The sequence below is a fragment of the Numida meleagris genome, chromosome 14 (assembly GCF_002078875.1).
Source record: "Numida meleagris isolate 19003 breed g44 Domestic line chromosome 14, NumMel1.0, whole genome shotgun sequence".
NCBI lineage: Eukaryota > Metazoa > Chordata > Aves > Galliformes > Numididae > Numida > Numida meleagris.
Genome location: NC_034422.1, coordinates 8,777,921 through 8,797,023, shown reverse-complemented (window position 1 = coordinate 8,797,023; position 19,103 = coordinate 8,777,921). Strand labels below are relative to the sequence as shown.

General features: G+C 42.8%; 2 protein-coding genes across 3 annotated transcripts; one reads left to right on the top strand and one right to left on the bottom strand.

Moving 5' to 3' along the window:
• On the bottom strand, nt 115-8,987 carry GUCD1 (guanylyl cyclase domain containing 1). The gene is given in 7 exon segments (XM_021412869.1): nt 115-2,728; nt 3,210-3,451; nt 4,931-5,022; nt 5,767-5,932; nt 7,367-7,451; nt 8,647-8,786; nt 8,788-8,987. Coding segments are annotated over 7 exon segments (984 nt in total). The 5' UTR covers nt 8,955-8,987; the 3' UTR covers nt 115-2,636.
• Nucleotides 8,825-12,726, top strand: SNRPD3 (small nuclear ribonucleoprotein D3 polypeptide). 2 transcript variants are annotated; one of them, XM_021412874.1, is made up of 4 exons: nt 8,825-8,958; nt 9,657-9,806; nt 10,509-10,701; nt 11,546-12,726. In XM_021412874.1, exons 2-4 carry the CDS (start codon nt 9,681-9,683, stop codon nt 11,605-11,607), a joined length of 381 nt encoding a protein of 126 aa, XP_021268549.1. In that variant the 5' UTR covers nt 8,825-8,958; nt 9,657-9,680; the 3' UTR covers nt 11,608-12,726. The 2 variants fall into 2 exon arrangements, with proteins under 2 accessions (XP_021268549.1, XP_021268548.1); XM_021412873.1 differs by having other exon boundaries at nt 8,856-8,990.

Genomic DNA, 19,103 nt, shown 5'->3' with positions numbered 1-19,103 from the left:
ATAATTTAAGCTGTGCTATTTCCAGTTAAGTACATAATACGTCCTCTAAAGATATTCCAACATTTCTCTTAATAAACCAGTAAAGAAATACACCTGCTACATCATGCTACAGGGTTATCCATGACTTTAAACCTTTATTGAGAATGGCTTAATTACAAATAAAAATATATTTATGTATAAAATCCCTGCATGTAAAATACCCCCTCCTTTGCTATGGACAGCATGAAGGAAACAAAGTGACCACACATTTTCAGAATGAGTGTTTTGATGGACAATCTTCCCCTGGAAAACATTGTGCCAGAAAATGCAGGTGTTCTGGACGCTTGGCCAGTGAGTTTCTTTTTGACCTGAATTTGTGTCATTTCAGCAGTCACCTTTTTCCTTTCCTTCTGCTTCTTTCTCGTGTTTGCATCTCTTATGACCATATTCCATTTGGCTATTAGAGATCGTGCTGCAATGAGTGGAGCTCTCATTTCATCTGTATTAACTTAAACAGCTTTGGTTCTATGTATTTCACTTATTTACACTTCAGACCATTCAGCATGCCCTTAAGTTCATGTTTTATATATAAGCTCGAGATTCCCGTGTGGAAGCTAATGTCAATTACACGTCTTTTGTAATAATAATTTTTTTTTGCTAACCAAGCCTGCTCTAAAAAAATAAATTCTGTGGCAGTTCGATGCTATTGAATGGACTACCTGATGGAAAATGCCTGGGTTAAGAAAGTACGTACTTTTATCAACCTGCAATTTACATAGCTGTTAATTATTAACATAGCTAATACAATCCCTCTAAGCCAAACATTGTGGATTTGAACATGGATATAAAATTGTCAAGAGCAGTAGCCATCTGTTGGCTAACGCTGGAGGAATCAGAAGGCGTTAGCTACTGTAGGCTTTGTACTCTGATCATTTTCTGGGTTTTTACAAATATAGTGGTTCTGCTGCTCACAGATACATGCCAATTTTTATTCATTTTGCATGGACAGCTGCCAGAACGTAATTCAGCTTCACCTCTGATAAACAGGAGCAGATACACCAAGAGTTTCTTATTAGAACTTTTCAAAGGCTACTGCATTTCACACTTACATTGCTATTTTTTAGCTTCTGTACAAAGGAGCGCTTTTAATTTTACTCTGCGTACTTACTGCATGCTTCCCAGATACTTTACAGCAAGTCAGCAATGGTAAATGATGGTTTCTCTTAGAAACGTCATCATGCTGAAATATTTCCCCCACTCAGTAACAACATCCTTTTATTGTTATTCCACACAGTCCCAAAACTTGAGCAGTTCTTTCCCTAAAGCCTGAAGTGCAAAACAAAACTTTGCCAGCTCTACTGGAGTACTAACAGTTCTACCTGTCAGAAATTGTGATGGCCAAATCTGAAGTAGGTGGCTATTTCTACACTTTTACATTGCTCCTCAGCACAGTAACTAAACCCTGGTAATATGTGACAGGATTATGAATGGGCTACTAACAGTTTCACTTGAAAATGTTTGAACAAAACTCCCACTTAATCCAAGTGCAGCTGTAGTATAAGTTTTGGGGTTTTTTTACTGTAGCAAAAAGAAGCTTCTATTCCCTGCCTCCTTAACTGATTTAAGCTCTTCTTAGAAGCTCACTAAATGAACACAAATAGGAAAGTTTGGCTCAAAATATGATTCAGCATTTTAGTTACTACCTAGTCTCTCTTGTCAATTAAAATTTACATACAAAACATACACCATCGGTGTGTGGATGATTTCTGTATTTGCTTAATAAACATATATTTAGATTGGGTGCATCAGAAAATTGCACATATGGGTACCATAACGTTTAGAGGATTTTGCAAAGTGCAATAAAGGCTCCTAGGTCCAAATAAAATATCCTTACTTAAACTTTAGGGATAATACAGAGCTCTAGCCAGACATCCGAGAATATTTAGACAAAAGAGATGGGAGTTTGCAGTGCAAGGGAAGAATCCCAGTAACTGCTATTCAAATCTTAATCCAGTGGTATTATAAATGCTAAAGCTGTGGAAGCTGAATTTTGTACATGGGAAGTTTCCTTGAGTAAATGTTTCACTCCTATAATACTGATTAGCCAACAAGGCATTTCCATCATTTGAAGGTAAGGTGGTTTAACATGAGTATTTCTTTGTTTCATAATTCCCTGCTGAACCTCAGATCCCCAGACTTGGGATGAAGATCAGCCCTTGATGCTTTGAAAGAGAGTGTAACAGGTATTTTCTATTTCTTTTCTGTTTTTGTTTACCTACACCTATGCATCTATTACCAAGTGTTGAAGTTCATAAACTTGGTGCTTTTTTTCCTCATGCATATAACTTGAAAATAAGCTCAAAGTGAACAGGCTTCGGGCCTGTATTTGAAAACTGTTGTCAAATGTGCAGTGTTAAAAATGAGGGAAAAAAAAAAAAAAACCACCTATGACATACATTGCAAAATCAGATATTTCATCTGGAATAAAAAGGTAAAGACAGCATTGCAATATAGTCCTATCAACGTCTATAAAGCCTCCCTTGTTTAAGATCCCACTGCAGTTCAGGAGCAAGGTCTCTGCAGGGGCTGTCCTGAGACAAGCAGCCAGCTGCCATGCAGGCTGCACCAGAAAGGACCAGAAGTAACAGCTGTGGGTGTCAGCTGTCTGTGTATATGAACAGAATATCCTCATCTGTGCCGTAACTTCTCCTGGCTTCTTCAAAGTTTCTGATGCTGGTGCAACATGTCCCTATAAAAGAGGAACAAAATGTTAGAAAAAATTCTGAAGATGCCTGTGAAGGGCTCTTATTCTGGGCCTCGCAGACCCTACGGAGAAAAGTAACTAATATACTGACTGGATTTATCAGCTTATGTTACAGCTTTACTCGCTGAAGTTTATCTTCTCATCTCAAAGGCAGTGCTCACAGAAGTAATGCTGTGAATTGGTATTAAACTGGTCATCTTGCTATACTCAGCATACAGGTACAGTTCAGCACCTCTCAACCTCTCTGAGTTTGCTAGAATGTGCATCTCACTGGCTCAAGTAAATCACAGAACAAATTGCTGCACTAATTTAATGAATGTAGCAAAACCTATTCTGACAAACTGGTTAGTGATGCTTGAAATACGTGCACACTAATATGGGAAGTCCACATTAGTGTGGCTTTGCATTATGGAGATGCTAGTAATGAGGTGGTTGAGAATTCACCCCAAAGGAGCAGGCTACTCACGGTCAGCGTAGGCAGGGTTGTTGTAGTAAATACTCCCTGAGGCTGTGTTGTAGCCACATAACACGATGAAATGGCCCTGGTAGTCAGGATTCCTGCAGAAGCACTTCTGTCCAATGGGTAGGAAGCAGCAGTATTTGACAGGACTTGAGCAAAGATCACACAGCAACAGGACTGCATTCACTAGGACAATGGCTATGTGACCTTGGGACAGGTGTTTTTGGATGTCTTGAACTGTTACTGTGCTGTGGAGGGAAAAAGAAAATCAGATGTTTATTTAAAAGTTTAAGAAAGTCACTGGTTCTCAGTGAAGTTAAAACCTCCAGGGTTTGCTACAGACAAAGTGTGACCAAATTCAAGGTCTTTTGATCTCACTGCTGCTTCTGAAATGCGGAGCAACAGCACCGGATTCTGCAATACCATAAATATAATCTCTGAATGTAGCAGATGTCTGGGAGAAGAGTATTAAAGGATCTGGCAACTTACTCAATAACTTAAGAGACTTGTGGGAAAATCTTAAGTGAAGTGTTCTATCCTGCCATTAGAACTTGACAGTTAAAGACTGTATACTAACTTAATACATGCCCAAATTCATCTCTGTCACAAACATGCATCTCTCCCAGCTAAAGGTTTGCACTACCTGGTTCTTTTGAGACTGTATTTCTATAGCACCTCCTACAGAGAACAAGTATTAATGAAACATAACCTAAAATCTCATCTGTTAAAAACTGTCCTTCACTGTGTATTCCGTATGCATTAGAACTCATCTCTTTGATGTGTTTCAGATGTAGGGCTGTGTGTCATACCTGACTGAACTCGTGCTTTTTAATCTTTCCAGTGTTGCTTCTCCTCTTTGATGCCCCGCACTCAGTACTGCACAGGTAGATATTCACTCTGTCCCTGCCTTGATCAAGGACGTGATCCTTGAAAGCAAGATGGACTGACTGTCCCTTCTCTGTTGACGCAGCTCTAGTTTACAGGCGGTACCACACACACTCTGTATATGTTAAAAAGGACACTGAACATTTCTGTTAAATAGAAGTGCATTGCAGCATTCAAATAATGCTCTGGTACAGGTTGTCCTATAACCTTTTTCCTTTTCTTATTCTTAATCATTCACCCCACTTTGACAACAGAGATCTAAATCCAGCTTCACTACAAAAAGGGATGCAACTCAAGCTGAACATGGACACTTAGTTATTTCCCATCTAGAATATCACTGTCAGTTGTGAAACAGTTCTACAGTTTTTCCTCTTCTCCTGGCTTTACAGTTCTTTCATTGAGGTTCTTTATTTCATCCTCCGCTTGGCAAAGGCTCATGTGCCAGCTTTTTCTTTATGCTTCTGTCTAGCATGAGACCTATACTCTTTCCACAGCTCTAGGAGCAATGGGTTGTCTGTCCACATAGCATTCTCCTTAATTCATATTACAATATGGCCAATTAAGGGACTGAAATCATTCCCTACTGGATAATCTTAATGGAAAATCAAATTAAATACATAATAGTCATCTCCTGTCAGCATTTTCAAATCTCTCTGTCATCATTATTGCTCCTCAGACTTCATTGTTAAGTCTTTATGTCCATTCTTTCAAGACATTTAATAAAAAGACTAATTCATAAAAAGGCTGAAGGTCTGATTTCAGTCTATCTTTCACTAGTTTAGCTCAGTGACTAACATGGGACCCTGAGTCTCCAACAAGAAAGGAGAGAACAATATGCTTACCACTTCTCCACCAGCACCTTGGAGGCTTTGGCTTGTGCAAAGAGCTGATTCACTCGATTCTCCTCTGTGTCAAAGTGCTTCCTGTAAAATGACTGGAGATAACAGAATTTGTGAACTGGGATGATGTTTACCTTAGGTAATTCACCATTTATAATCCCTGCTAGCAAGTCCCTGCATACATTTTTGACTAGGGGATAAAAGCTCTCTCTCCCTTAGTTCACTGCTTATAAGAATTCTTGCTCTAAATTATCAGTTTAATTTCATTCCTGGTCACTTGTTGTTGTAATTTCCAAGCAGTGGCTATTCAGCTGCTGACATGAAGGAAGTCCCTCTGGTTTGTACTGGGCAGAAGGCTGCATCACAAAAGCTATTGCTGCTGTAGGTGTTCACTAGGGTACTTGAAGAGGCCAGGCTCTCACAGACACGGAGGCTGAGCTGGTCTCTCACCTCTAGAGGTGGTTCCTCCAGGTCTGGGCTGAGTCATGGTGGTGGGGAAAAGTTGGAAGCTAGCACTGCTGCTGCCCAGGCTGTGCCTGTTCTGTAGGCAGGTAGAGGGCTTCAGTCTCCAAGGCTGTTGAATAGTCTGTAACTTTTCATGAACACTACATGAAAACTTTTAAAAAAAAAAAAACAAACAAAAAAACTTTATATTATGGAATCAAAGATGTAAACAAAGATGTGAACATATCTAGTTTCTGCTTTGGAACTGATCCATACCAGTTTGGGCAGCAGGAGCTATGGCTAACTGCCAGTAAGACAGCAGAGGTATTTGAGCATGATGCATAGGGGTCCTTTATAAAACTGCCTGCCATTTCCCAGTAGATGAAAATACTAACCTGATTTTTGTAGCCCTTGTCCACTCCAAGTGTCTGGGTGCAAAATTTATGCTTAACACCAAAGTGCCGCATTAGGTAGGCCAGGTCAATAGTCCAGATACTCTTTGTTAACCGGAGCTCTTGGATGGCTTTCTGAAATTCATCATTGTCCAAATGATCCAGGTACCTATGGTATTAGTAGAGGTAGCAGAAGGGAAGCACAGATCTTAGGAGAAGCACACTATGTGCTGTAGCCCCAGCCTCCACATCACGGGACAGAAAAACTGAAATAATGGGCTTGGCTAAGAAATAACCATAAAACAACCCACAAATGAGCCACAAATTTAAGGGAAGGAAGCAGAGAATACATAACTGGATTTATTTCTGACTTTTCTTATTAGGAATGTACAGGTATCTCAACTACTTTATAGTGCTAAAATTATATGGGATGCTGGACAACAGGCAAGCTATACTGAGCAAGTATAGAACTAACCTGAAGGGCTTACAATCTACAGATACAAGGTTAATAGAGCAAATGCAGAAAGGAGCATTACAGACTAAAACCTGCTTCAAGCAACAGATGAATTTCAAAAGGAGGAACTGTAAAGGAAGTTGACAAATATTCAAAGGACGCTTGTCTTAGTCACTGGCGACACAAAAGGCAGTAAGGGGGAGATGAAGTCTGAAGAAAGCTTGGGACAGGTTGCAGAGGGGTGGGGAAGGGTAGTTACAGAGAGTTCTGGAGGTCAAAACAAAGGGAATTAAATGCAAAAAAAAGAAAAGAAAATGTGGAATTGAGGAAGCAGGGCAAACAAGGTCAAATCAGCAAGGTGAGAAGATTAATCTCAAATGCTGAGTTTTGGACAGACTGGTGTGGCAAAGAGGTTAAAGGGAATGAAGAGGCAGAGGTTACAGAAGTCAAGATGGGAATTACCAGCACACGGACTAACGTCTTGGCAGAAGGGATGGAGAGAAATGAAAATCTTCTCCTTCATATCTACTAAGTGGACATCTAAATAGGTATTTCTCCTGCACCTAAGCTCATGTTCCTCTGTGGAAGGAAAGAGGAGTTCAGCTGGACAGCTACAGGTTCAAAAAAAGAAAAAAGAAAAAAAAAAAAAGAAAAGAGATGGCAATATAGTGCATAGCTGTGAAGTTGAAACAACTCCTGGAACAAAAACCATTCACCCCACAGACTGGGGGCTCAGCAGTATACTCACAAACTGGGATAAACCTACCCATCGCATAATAATATAGAAAGGAATTATGTGAGTTGCTGTAGTAAATACCAGTTCTGAATTGTAACCACAGGAAAGATGAGTAACTTCTTATCAGCTTAAGCATGCCAAACTGCAAGGTTGTTAGCTCAGCGCTGATCAATCAAAACAATTATTCAAAAGGTCTTAAGTTTGTCGTAGTTTGTATTTTCCCTTTCTTCTGGATTGCTGTGCTAGGCCCTGGCAGCAGTAATTCTCCAAGGGTATTCAGGGATATGTGCTCTTGTAAGGCTAAGTAAAACTCACAGCTGCTCCAACGCACCTCACCTCCCTGGACATCACTTCCTGACACCCTCTCCCACAGGCTGGGATTTCCCACCCCTTCCAATGAAAACAGCACTTACTGTAGCACCATCCTGGAGCAGGCCAGCCCGCAGTCCCAGTGGTACAGCTGCTGAATGATGGGCACTTTCAGCTGCACACATTCAACTGCAGTGAAAACACCCCATGTGAGTAAAATGTAAAAGCTGTCAGTCGTTATAGCAGAATGTTTTTCTGTACTTCACCGTCCCAAGTCAGCTTGTTCTCAGGTCTGTATTCTATGTCACAAAAAATCATAAGCCAAATGGGTAGAAAACAGACACAACCATGATCTCTAGGCAGTGATTTCTTACAAGCCCATTGGATTTGAGCCTATTCTACTGCTATGTCTTTTTCCTTATTGTGAGTAATTTTTTAAGGTAAGACAGGTCACAAATGACACCATTTGGCCTTTCGTAAAAGGACAAAGGAAGAGGGACAAAACCCAATCTCTATCAAGAAGTTCCACAATACCAGAAATTCATCCCTCATAGTTCCTTTACAGGTGGCAGTGGTGATTTCAGTTTCAGAAAAGCCCTGACTGCTTGATGGACTGAAGTGTTTCCGCTTGCCATTGTTACTTCAAAGTCAATCTAAGTGAGTTAATCATAAAAGGCTTTTCTCAACGACCTTACCTTTGATCTGGAACAGACCCTTGGGAACCTTCGCCACACAAGGAAACCTTCGCCACCGCAAGCTCAGCTACGTTCCCAGATGGGGATAAAACACATTCAGCACCCTGGGGGCCGAGTAGTTTCGATGCCGTTTTATTTGTAAAACTTTATGGGTTATGTTTTGCAATTTCAAATTGTTTTCTTACAGAGGTATGGCTTACCGCAGCAACAAGCCAAGGCGGTGTATTTTTTCAGTCATGCCACTGGGTTTAATCATAACTTTGAAAGCTGGCACACCCATTGGTGTATTCGGTGTTTGTTAGTAATGTCGATTATACTTCAGCCTCCCGAAGGAAAAACAAACCCCCAAATCCCGCTTGAAGCAGGTCTGTAAGGCATTGGTGGCACGTTACAGGCCGGTCCCCTTTCTGTTATAATCCAGGGCCTCTGACAGCTCCACAGCTCACTGACGAGGTGCGCGTTTTCCAGACGCTATAGCTCCAAAGGTAACAGCCAGGCCCGGGCTGCCCGGCTCCCAGCCCCCCCCAAGCCCGCAGAGCTGTCAGCTCTGCACGCCACGGCCCGACGCGCGGCTGTAAACAAGGCGGAGCGCTCAGCTCCGTCAACCCCTCGGCGCAGGGCGCTGCCGGCAGCGGGAAGGCCGCCCCCGAGACGCGGCCCCGCGCTCCCCGTGCCGGAGCTGCACTGACCTGCCTGCGGAGGGGGCTCCCCCGGTTCCCGGGGGCTCCTCATGGCGGCGGCCGCCCGCTCACTGCCCGCCCCGCCGAGCCCAGGGCCGCGGCATGCCCTGTTGCGGCGCTGGCTCCTCCCGGCTGCGGAGGGGGCGGGTCTGAGCCGCTCGGCGCTGAGAGGGAGGGAGCTGCAGCCGGGAGGGCCAAGAGTGCGGCGGAACCGTCGTGCCGAGGCGCCGCGGCCTGGGGGGGCGGGAGCGGAAGGGATCGGCCCCGCTGCACTTCCGCTTCCGGGGCGCGGTGCACGGCGGGAAGGCGGAGGCCATTAGGGTGCGTGTGCGGCTCTGGGCGGTTGGCGGGAGGTGAGTGACGGCGGGGATTCGTTGTGGGGTGGCTGTGCTCCCTCAGCTTCTCAGGAAGTTGGGTAGAGCACGGAGTGCGGCGGCTGCGGCCTGAGGGGGCTGGGTCCTGAGGCAAGCCGCGGGGGGAGGCGTGGGGGCCTGGCCGGGCCGGGCCGGGCCGCGCGGGGTCGTGTGTGGGGAGCGCTGCGCTCTCTCAGCCGGAGTGATTTGCGGAATCAAACACTGTAACCCAAGTGAGATTACAAAGCAGGTACGTTTTATTCTGCACTGCGCATATGCCGGGGGCAAGGGGGATATTTCCTCCTAGCTTGCCCACCGGTAAGCAAAAACACCACAAATTTAAAAGCCAAGCTTATACATATTCAGCAGGTTTCACGGGACCCATCTACATATTCATCATTTCCCGGGAATTTCTTTGCATACGGTCCCTCCCTCTGGTGTGTTCCTTTTCTTATCTTGCCTTACATTCTACTTACGCCAGCTCCATGCAATAGTTAACTCTTTGATTGTCCCTTCTAACTCAGGAGCACTGGGGGCTTTGGCAGTGTATTGTCAAAGCAGTTAGGTCTTTGTGCAAGAGAGAAAATCTCCTCCTGTAGTCAGTACCTAACTGGGAAACAACTCATAGGTTGCTTCCTTTTGTTTCTTTTTTTCTCTTTGTCCCAGGAGTAGAGCCGCAGCGCTGCAGCCATGTCGATCGGAGTGCCCATTAAAGTCCTGCACGAGGCAGAAGGCCACATCGTGACCTGTGAGACCAACACCGGAGAGGTGTACCGCGGGAAGCTCATCGAAGCTGAAGACAACATGAATTGCCAGGTGTGCAGCTCAAGATGGATAAAAAGAAGTCCATCTCATCTGAGTTGGGAAATGGTCACGTCCGGCAGACTGACAGCTTGATCTGAAGACCATTGCTTTTAGCATTAGGATAAATAAAACCCTTCTACTCTATGTATGCACTTACAGTAGTGAAATGGATTGTAGATTACTGAGCACGCCGAAGAGGACAGAGATTATTTTCTGACTATAGTGGCTCTTAAGATTTTCTTCCATGAATGCCTTTTCTGTAGGAGTTCTTTGCTTATTGTCTCTCAACTTAATAATAAATAAACTCTGGTTTATGAAATTGGAGCTGTGCTTAATGCAGATGACTTTAAGGCATTGCAGGAGGCTTAGTTTTGATTGCCTTCATTCAAGTCATTGGTGAAATCAAAATGTTTCCTAAATAGCTAGGACTAGTAAAGCTTTATTAAAACTATTTTAATATAAGAAAACAAAACTAGTAGAACTAATTAGGCGAGTGGGGAGAAGGGGAAAATAGTGGGTTTGCTTAAATTATAGCAGGCTCAGGAGTATGTTTAAAAAGTAATAGGTACCTTGTGTCACAGCAGCTGTTGAGAAGGCAGTATGCTTGGAAGGTCTTGGAGTTTGTTACTTGAATCCTGGCTGCAGGCAAGAGTAGTGGGAGTCCAAAACTGTGTTTAAGGCCTCTGACATCACTGACTGATCTTTACCTTCCAGATGTCCAACATAACGGTGACGTACAGAGATGGGCGAGTGGCGCAGCTTGAGCAGGTGTACATCAGAGGCAGCAAGATACGGTTTCTAATTTTACCAGACATGCTGAAGAACGCTCCTATGCTAAAGAGCATGAAGAATAAGAACCAGGGTTCTGGAGCCGGACGAGGAAAAGCAGCTATTCTCAAAGCTCAGGGTGGGTACAATGTGTTTGTGGCCTTGTGTTCCCTCCTTACCTCTCCATTTTGCTGTACAGGAACTGGGAAGCTTTCATCCCTAATGCTAAGCAAAAAGAAGCTGTAAGAAGCTGAATGAGTGATGGCGGTCAAGACTCAGACTGCCTGGTGCACAATGCTGATACTGCAGATAGTTCAGGAATAGTAAGTGCCCTTGCTAGAGTTAGATAAAACTTCAGCTTTCGTTTTGTGGTAAATGCAGCTGCTAGCAGTTTGGACTACCCAAGGAAGGATCAAGGTGTTTTGTTAAGCTTTTAAAAAAAAAACAAACTTATTTCAATATTAGTTGATACTTAACCTACTTTGAACCAGTAACTGTTAGCCATTCTGCAGTTCATCCTCATTTGTACCTTTTTCATGTTAACAGTCTCATTATAACAAGATGAGAAATAACCATGGGCTGTGAAGCCCTTGGTTAACTCTAGCAAATGCAGTAAGGATGTGTGAGGGAGTAGCATCTGACAAAACAGGGTGAGTTCTGTCACAGATCCTATGAAGAGCAGGAGGTCTTAAATCTCACTGATTACAAATTCATTCAGATTAGAATGGGAGCAGAAGTGTGTTAATATTTCATTGCTCTTAATGCATGCTAACTGTGTTATAAGTAGCAAAGCCGTGTAGCTACTGGTTACAGTAGTTTTCACAGAAAACTACTTAATTTATCACTTCCCAAACCTCATACTATAGCTGTTTCCATGCTTCTAAGCAAGAAACTGAGAGTTATTTATGCTTGGTTTGTCAGTTGTTGAGATAAATACAACGTTGCGTCAAATTCACATCATCCCTGATGTTTTCTTTCTTCAGTGGCTGCAAGAGGAAGAGGCCGTGGCATGGGTCGTGGCAACATCTTCCAGAAGCGAAGATAATTTTGGCCTTGACCAATACACTTTTTTTTTTTTTTTTTTAATTGGAGGGTCTCTTAACTTGTCTACATGGGCATTGGTAACTTCTGTTTAATAAATGTTTCTGACAAAACCTCGTCTGCTGTTATATGACAGGATTCCTCTTAGGCACATCAGAGTTCTGGCTTCTTTCTGTAGCTGGCAAATATGTTGTAGGTTGATTTCAAAGTGCATTGTCTAGAAAACAGTGGACTTGATATCTGGATTTCTTTGTATTTTCGTGTGATGCATTGAGTTTCAAAGATCATCTTGCTTCCTTCTTGTTTAATTCTGCTGTTACTCACCCTCTAATTAGAAGGCATTCTTGATGAAGAATTTTTAAATGTTGTTTTAAAGTTGTCTTAGCATCTGCATTTACAGAACAAGCAGCCAAACAGAGGCGGCTTCTAGAGAAGCTTCATATGGATCTGTAACAAATACAGGTCCATCTTCAGAGCTGTATGTTGAGCTTGTATTCTTGTGTTTCTTATTTTTCTCTTTGGATACGGGGAAAACTTTTCATTAGGAACTCACAACTTAAATATTAGATAACAGGCCATTTTAGCCTGAGTCTGTACTAGCCTGTGGTGATTTGATTCTGGCTGTATTGGCAGTTTTTCCTGTTGCCTGGGCAAAGAAGAGTGAATATGGAAGAAAAAAAATAATTTTCAAGCATTGGTTTGAAATGTTTCTTATGAATCTAAAAGATGGCTAGGGAAAGTCATAGAAATGGTTATCCATTACATAGGCTAACCTTTTGAACAAAACTTAGGCCTGACTTTAGCTTTTGTTGTTAACATCCTATACACAGTCACATAGTTCACAAGCTTATCTGTAGGAAGCCAAATTTAGTTGTAGCTTGAGGTTATTTTTGCTTGAAGTACCATGTAACTGTCTTACTGGCATTAATGGTTGAAATATTTAAATTGAACTCTCCTGTACCTAATTGTATGCTTCCATACAGTCATCAGTCTGCACATATATGAACGAGTCCTGCTTTTCTGCTCTGCTGTGTAAAGACCCCATGTGTGCAGACATGGCAATTGAATTTATGTACTCATTTGTTGAACTGTCTGTAAATAAAGCAGTGTTTGATTAGCAGGGGTTTCCTAGTGATCTGCACTTTTTTTTCGGGTTAGTAGTGATCCTAAATATTTGCATTAGAAGCATCTGTAAGATGTGTTTGTGATGTGCTTGGGTTTAATTATAGAGACTTTATTGCCTTCTTGTGCCTAAGGGAGGAACCTGTCCAAAGGACATGATGGCTCAAACTGCTTTAAAACATGACATGTTCATATTCAAGTGAGCACCTTAAGGGATTTGGTAGTGATGTTTAACGCTTCCTTGTGGAAATGTGTTCCTTGAATCCACAGTCACTCAAAAGAGACTCCTGGCTTACACCAGCTGATCAGACTGTTCCCTCTGTGCAAAGTACTGGTGGGTATAACAGCAGCGCTCCAGCTGCAGAGCGCAGCCTTTCTAATAAGTAGTTGAAAGAGCTGTTTGTGGAGCTCTAACAATCAGCTTAGTTCCAGCTCTTATGTGGGAGAGAGGACATCTGTGATTTTCACAGGATTTCTTTCCTATGCCTACGTAAACGCTACTGAATTTTGCAAGGCTGCTCTGGGAAGGATCATCTGAAAATCAACATGAAGCTGAAGCCCATTTTGAAGGGTTTTTTTACTAGGCTAATGTTTTTTAACACAAAAGAATTCGATCCTGTTGCTGTGCCAGGAGCTTCATTGTAAAAATTTAACTGCCTACTTATAGTAGCTGTGCTAATTAATGCCTGGGATCTCTGGAAATGGGTTGGTAGGTAAGACTGGGTGTGTTCTGTTGATATCCACTGCCTTCCCTTGTCCCAGGTATCACAATCTAGCAACATCTGTTTCACTAGCAGATAGGATTATACCTATACGACTTCTTCTTGCTGTGTTAATTGGTGTTTATCTGTTTTAATACATCAGGTTTGTGTTGCTAACCTAGTCTTGAGTTTTTTTTCCACTGGAGTTACTTTATTGTCAACAGGTAAAATAGGGATGGCTCAGTATGTTGTTTTCTGTATAACTTTAGGCAAATATCTGCTGCAAGTTTTTATTGGACGCTTCTGTAGCATCTGGAACTGCCTTCTCTTCCCAAAGCGAACACCTAATACAAATCTGAGATTGATTAGTGCCACAATAAACTGCCATGAGTATAACCTAGTATAGGGTGGGGCGTGCTAACGGATGGCAAACTTTTTGTTGAAAAAAAGGTGTAATTCTGGCTGTGGGTAATGTGTACTGTGGGTGCCAAAGGAGGTTGCTGTTACCTTGTTTAGTAACAGGAAAGGCAAGGAGTGTACTCAGTTTAAACAAGGAGAAATTACCCTGCTGGGACCCTTTTGGGTCTGACTTCTAGAGGGTCTCCCTGTGATCACCAGGGAAACTAATAGTGAGGATTGCTTTGCTGCATCTTTTTTTTTCTTTTTTTTTGGTAGGAGTTATCCAGTACTCCTCAGCTTTCCAAGCTTTACTTCCTTTTTCTTAAAAGCCTCCAAGATGATTTCTTAATACGTGGAAAAGAAAGCAAACCACAGGTGGAGATCTTGACTAAAAGTGTTTCTCAGAAGAGATTCAATGCTTTGGGAAGGCTGCAAATCTGTCCCACTGGCTTTTTCCCTCTGTCTGTTAAATAGCATTTATCCTTTTCTTAAGGTTAGATACTAGCTTCTTTTGTGAAGGTCAGGAAGAAATGGCACTGGTTTGTCCACAAACTAATGCTGGAATGGCAAAGGTTTTGAAACCCTGGGGAGCTCTAGAGAGCACAACATCAGCATTTAACTAAATGAGAGTTGCCCAGTGTGTTTGTCGTGGATTGTTTCAACGAATGATGATTGGCTTACATTTTTAATGATATTTAGAAATTCCTTTTCCTCCTTTCCATGCAATGCCAAGCTTCTGTTCTCTCTATGGAGATTCCCTCTCTTCCCTGAAGTGTTTGATCCAACCTTCAGCAGCGCTGAGGGCGGGGACAGCCAAGGATTTCAGAAAGAAATGGGAGCCCTCTGCAGAAGGGTTAACTGACAGAACAAACTCTGCAGTGTATCTGCCTGAAGAACTTTATCCTCCTGTCAGTGTTTATCACCCTTTATATCTGTGGCTGTCCAGTGAACACACAAGACTTTTTTTTTTTTTTCCCCACTAGTGTTGCCTTAGCTTTCAATCGTGACTTTAAACGCTTAACAGCTCTAATCCACATCAGTGTTGAAGAAGATATCGGATTTTGCAAATAATGCAGAAAGCTTTGTATTATGAATTGAGATTGAGGCTGAGTCTGGGATGAAATGCTCACTCTTCAGAAAGAAAGTTATTGGGAATTAGTGTTAAAAAGTTTGAAGTTCTTGCACTGGTAGGAACAAAAGCCAAGGCAAGCGTCACTGAGCAACATCTTACTGATGTCACTGCTTACAATTTGGCTAGATTAACAGATATGCTGGTTTGTTACAGGCTGCTCTGAAGGTCCTGCATATGTTCTTATAGTGTGATAAATCCAAATTTCGTTCTAACAAATGAGATCTCATCCGCTAGATGGCTCTGTTGGTAAGGGAATGCAATACAGGAAACCAGAACCCTCTGGAAGGAAAAAATGCGATGAACTTAACTTCAGGTGTGAAATCCATCAGCACAACGTTCTTAAAAACTCTAGCATGAAAATACTGAGCTTATTTTTTTTTCTCTTCAGTGCTCCCTAAGTGCTGGCTTCATAGTCACCCAGGTTGTTGTGGCCTGGTGCTGTGTGTTTCCCTCACACTTGGCTATCTAGGCGTGTGCACTTTGGTAGGTGGTACAGATTCCTCTTCTTCAGCAATTTAAGCAATCTGGTTCTCTGGGATGGAGGATGCTGGGGGTAGATAGGGACTGTTACTGGGCTGAGGCTTTGATGTGAATTGATCCCTTTGATATAAGCAGTGTAGAAGCCTTTGAAGTACTCATGAGGGGCAGAGAAGCTTCACTGCAGCCAGTTGGAAATTCACCTGTTATTCCCACGTGAAAAATGAGGCTGCACTCCTGTGCAAAAACAGAGAGGACACTGATAACAGCAGCAAAGAGTTAAATGGTTGGAGAAGGTAATCATTTGAAGAAGTATCTTTGCACAGAACTGTGGTACTTTTCCTCACTGAGCAGGTGCTTTCATCCCTCACATGTGCCCTTCTGCACTCCAGGTGTGTCTAACTTCCATTTAATCCCAAATCTATACTTGTCTTCAGTCCATTTTCCAAGGAAACTGCAAAATACGTCTGGGAGGTATTGTGTCATGATTGAGATTCTGGGAAGGGATGTCCCGTAGATGAGGTAAGTGGCAAGCTGTAGTGTCTCTTCTTTCAGTCTCATTACACGCCACATTGTAAAAGCCGTGTTCTCCAGGGTAACAAAACTTGTTTAATACCAACTCTCAAAATTGTGGGAGAAGCAGAAGCCTCTTAATCTCTTCCCTGTGCCAGTGAAAGGGTGCAATAAAGGGATGCGGCCCCTAGATCTCCAATGCCCTCCAGAAAACCTCTTCTAGAAGGGCTGTATGGAGTGGAAGACGTGAATTTCTGGTGCTGGCAGTCAGGATAACTGTACTGTCTTTATCTCATTGCTACTTTAAGCTTCACAGTGAGCTTTCATTTGAAGTAGAGGCGTCCGATTTCTTTTTGGCATTGTGATGTGAACAAGGTTGGAAGGTTCACATCCCAGTGGACTAATGATTTCATAATTCAGCAGAAGGTGGAGTTGCTTGAGAATTTGGTTGCTTGTTTCTCAGCCATGGGCTAAAATGGAGGAAGGGTTCTCCCCAAGTTCTTGGATGTTTCTCTGCTCACAAAAGCAAAAAATAAAACCTGGATTTGTGCGTTTTTGCATCTAAGCTACTTTCAGGCAATAAGGGCTGGTCTGTCCCCTTTCAGCAGGTTAGATAATGCTAACTTGAGGGGGCCATTCTGCTCTCAGTGTTTCTTTGGGAGGAAACGTGGATACACTACGTTGAAAACCTTGAGCTGCTGTGCCTTGAATCGCCTTGAAACAGATTCCACTATGGGTAGTGTGCTGTAGAGTGCTTTGCAAGTAAGGTGATATTTCTCCCCACCTCCTAATCTGCTCATGGACAGATCACGCCTGTGGACAGAAGAGCTACCATGTGATCACAGCATGCTGGTGCCTGAGATGCCAAAGCTGCACTTGTCTGCAAATATATAGCCAGATCAAGTTGCATTTTAACTGCTTCAGGCATCCTGTTTTTGCCTGGTCCTGTGATAACGTTCTCTTATATTGTCCAGAATACCTTGGAGGTAAATGAATAGGGAAGTGCTGCTCTCCTCCACTCATTCTAGCTGTTCCTCAAAGACTAGAGCATAGAATTATTTAACTCAGTGTGGAGACTGGTGTACTACATGGCCAGGAAGTTTGGGGTGTTTTTACTCCACCTAATTTAGGCATTTAATGGGAAAAGGATTTTGGTTTTGTGTGTGAATTGGTCATTCCTATTCGGCTATTATTCCTGGCACAGGGCTAGTCATTGCATAAGCGAGCATTGTGCGGTCCCCTGCTGCTCAGCAGAGACTGTCAAATAGGAGCCTATGAAAAGTGGAGGTCTTCCAGCATCATTAATTCAGGGGAGAATGTTGTAGCCCTGGCAAAGAAACAGATTGTGTCCAGAAGATGTGTGGCTATGCTGGGAGAAATGAAAAGAATGGCAGAAAAAAAGCACTATTATTGTGGGGTTTTTTTGGTTGGGTTGGGTTTTTATTGCCTGGAGACTGAAAAGTTGTTTTCTGGTAGGGGGCTTGCTCTGTTTCCAGTTCAGTGGAGAGATGCTGCTACATCCAGTGCTTGTTGTGAGGCAAAACTTCTCACTATTTGTCCCACCGTGCCTCAGATGTTGACAGAGAGTGGAACAGAGCAGCTAGAGGGAATAACAACAGCGCTGGGGTGCAAGGGGAGGCAAAGGGAATGCCTGAATCTGTGGGGAGATGGTGTGGTTTGTAAAAGTGGCCCTTTAGCTTCTTCATGGCTCCACGCTGTGAAGTGCCTGACCACACACAGGCTTTCATGTTGTTTTTGTTTTAAGCAGAACTGTTACAGGGAATAAAGAGATTGTCACCTTCCATTTCACAAGGGGAGATGGAGACCGAACCACAGAGAGGTTCAGTGTCCCTGGATCTCAGGGACAAAGTCTGCACAGGCCCAGTGGATGCTCTGACTGCTGGATTATCCCAACAAGACGCATCTCCAGAACTCTGATGCAGAAGTGATGGTCTCTGAACACTCTTGCATCAGTCTGCCGTTGACCTGAACTGTAAGCTGCTTCATAGTGCTTATTGGATTTGACACTTCTCAGGATATTCAGGTTGCTCTGCCTCTATTCTGAAGGTTTATAGGTAAGTTGCTTGTCAATACCACCATATTTCTTGCCTTGCAAGGTAAATAAATCACTGATCAAATATTCTTGGATACTGTGCTGAGAGCACCTTGCAGTTTGCTTTGTCCAGGTACAACCAAAGATGATGATTAGAGGATTATTCTTATTCATAACCCTCCTTTCAAGGTTCTGTTTTTTTGGGGGGAGCCTCTTTCTCTGCCCCACTTAGCAGAAGAGAATGGACCTCAGCAACAGAAATCTGCATTGGCTTTGTTTTCTAATGCTGAATGTGTTGAGTGCAATTAACATCTGTAATGAACAAGGAAAAGATTTGTTGTTTCTAGCAGGAGCTGCCAGGGTTGTTGTATTTGGGCTTTTTGAGGAGAGGGCAGGTCTGGGGGGGCTGGCAGTACTGGTGGCCCTCAGCAGACACACTGTGCAGCTGAGAATGTGACAATGCATAAGCTCAATGTGATGGCATTTTTAAGTTGCTCATTTATATTTTTACAGCCCTCTAAAACCAGAAGTGGATGGCCAGATGAACAGGTTTTTGTTTTAGGTTTTATTTTTATTTTTTTTCCTCTGACTTCATCCACCTGAAGGACGGAAATGAACTGTGGAGACTTTCACTCCTCTGTAACTAAAAAAAGGAACTGCTGTTTGCTGCCTCACAATTGAAGAAGCTTCTTTCTACATCTCAAATATCTCTCAAATAGCTCTACAGCAGGCTTTTTTTTTTTTTCTTTCCCTTCACAAAGCTCAGTTCTCAGCCAATATCATACCTCTTTGAAGAGCACTGTAAAAAGCTGCCCCTCAGAGGCCCCTCCAGAGCCAGGGAGGAGTGCATCATCTTGGCTGCAACCCTCACCTCTTGCTTTTGAGGACAGCTTGGCTGCAGCGCTGTGGTTTGGGAAAGCAGGAACGAATGCACGTAGAGAAAATGCTGCTTTTTCCTTTTCTCTGGGTATTCATTAGGATGAGCTCTCTTTGTTTTGTCTTTTTTGCTGCAAACTTTTTCTAGTTAATAAGCCACATTTGATACAGAGTAAGTGGATGAAGCTCTAGGGAGCTCATTAGAGTTTTTCGTATCAGGATTTGAC

Coding starts and splice junctions, on each gene's coding strand:
- SNRPD3 (XM_021412874.1), top strand. CDS start 9,681: ATGTCGATCGGAGTGCCCATTAAAGTCCTGCACGAGGCAGAAGGCCAC. Junction 9,807..10,508: donor AAGACAACATGAATTGCCAG/GTGTGCAGCTCA, acceptor TTTACCTTCCAG/ATGTCCAACATAACGGTGAC. Junction 10,702..11,545: donor AGCTATTCTCAAAGCTCAGG/GTGGGTACAATG, acceptor TTCTTTCTTCAG/TGGCTGCAAGAGGAAGAGGC.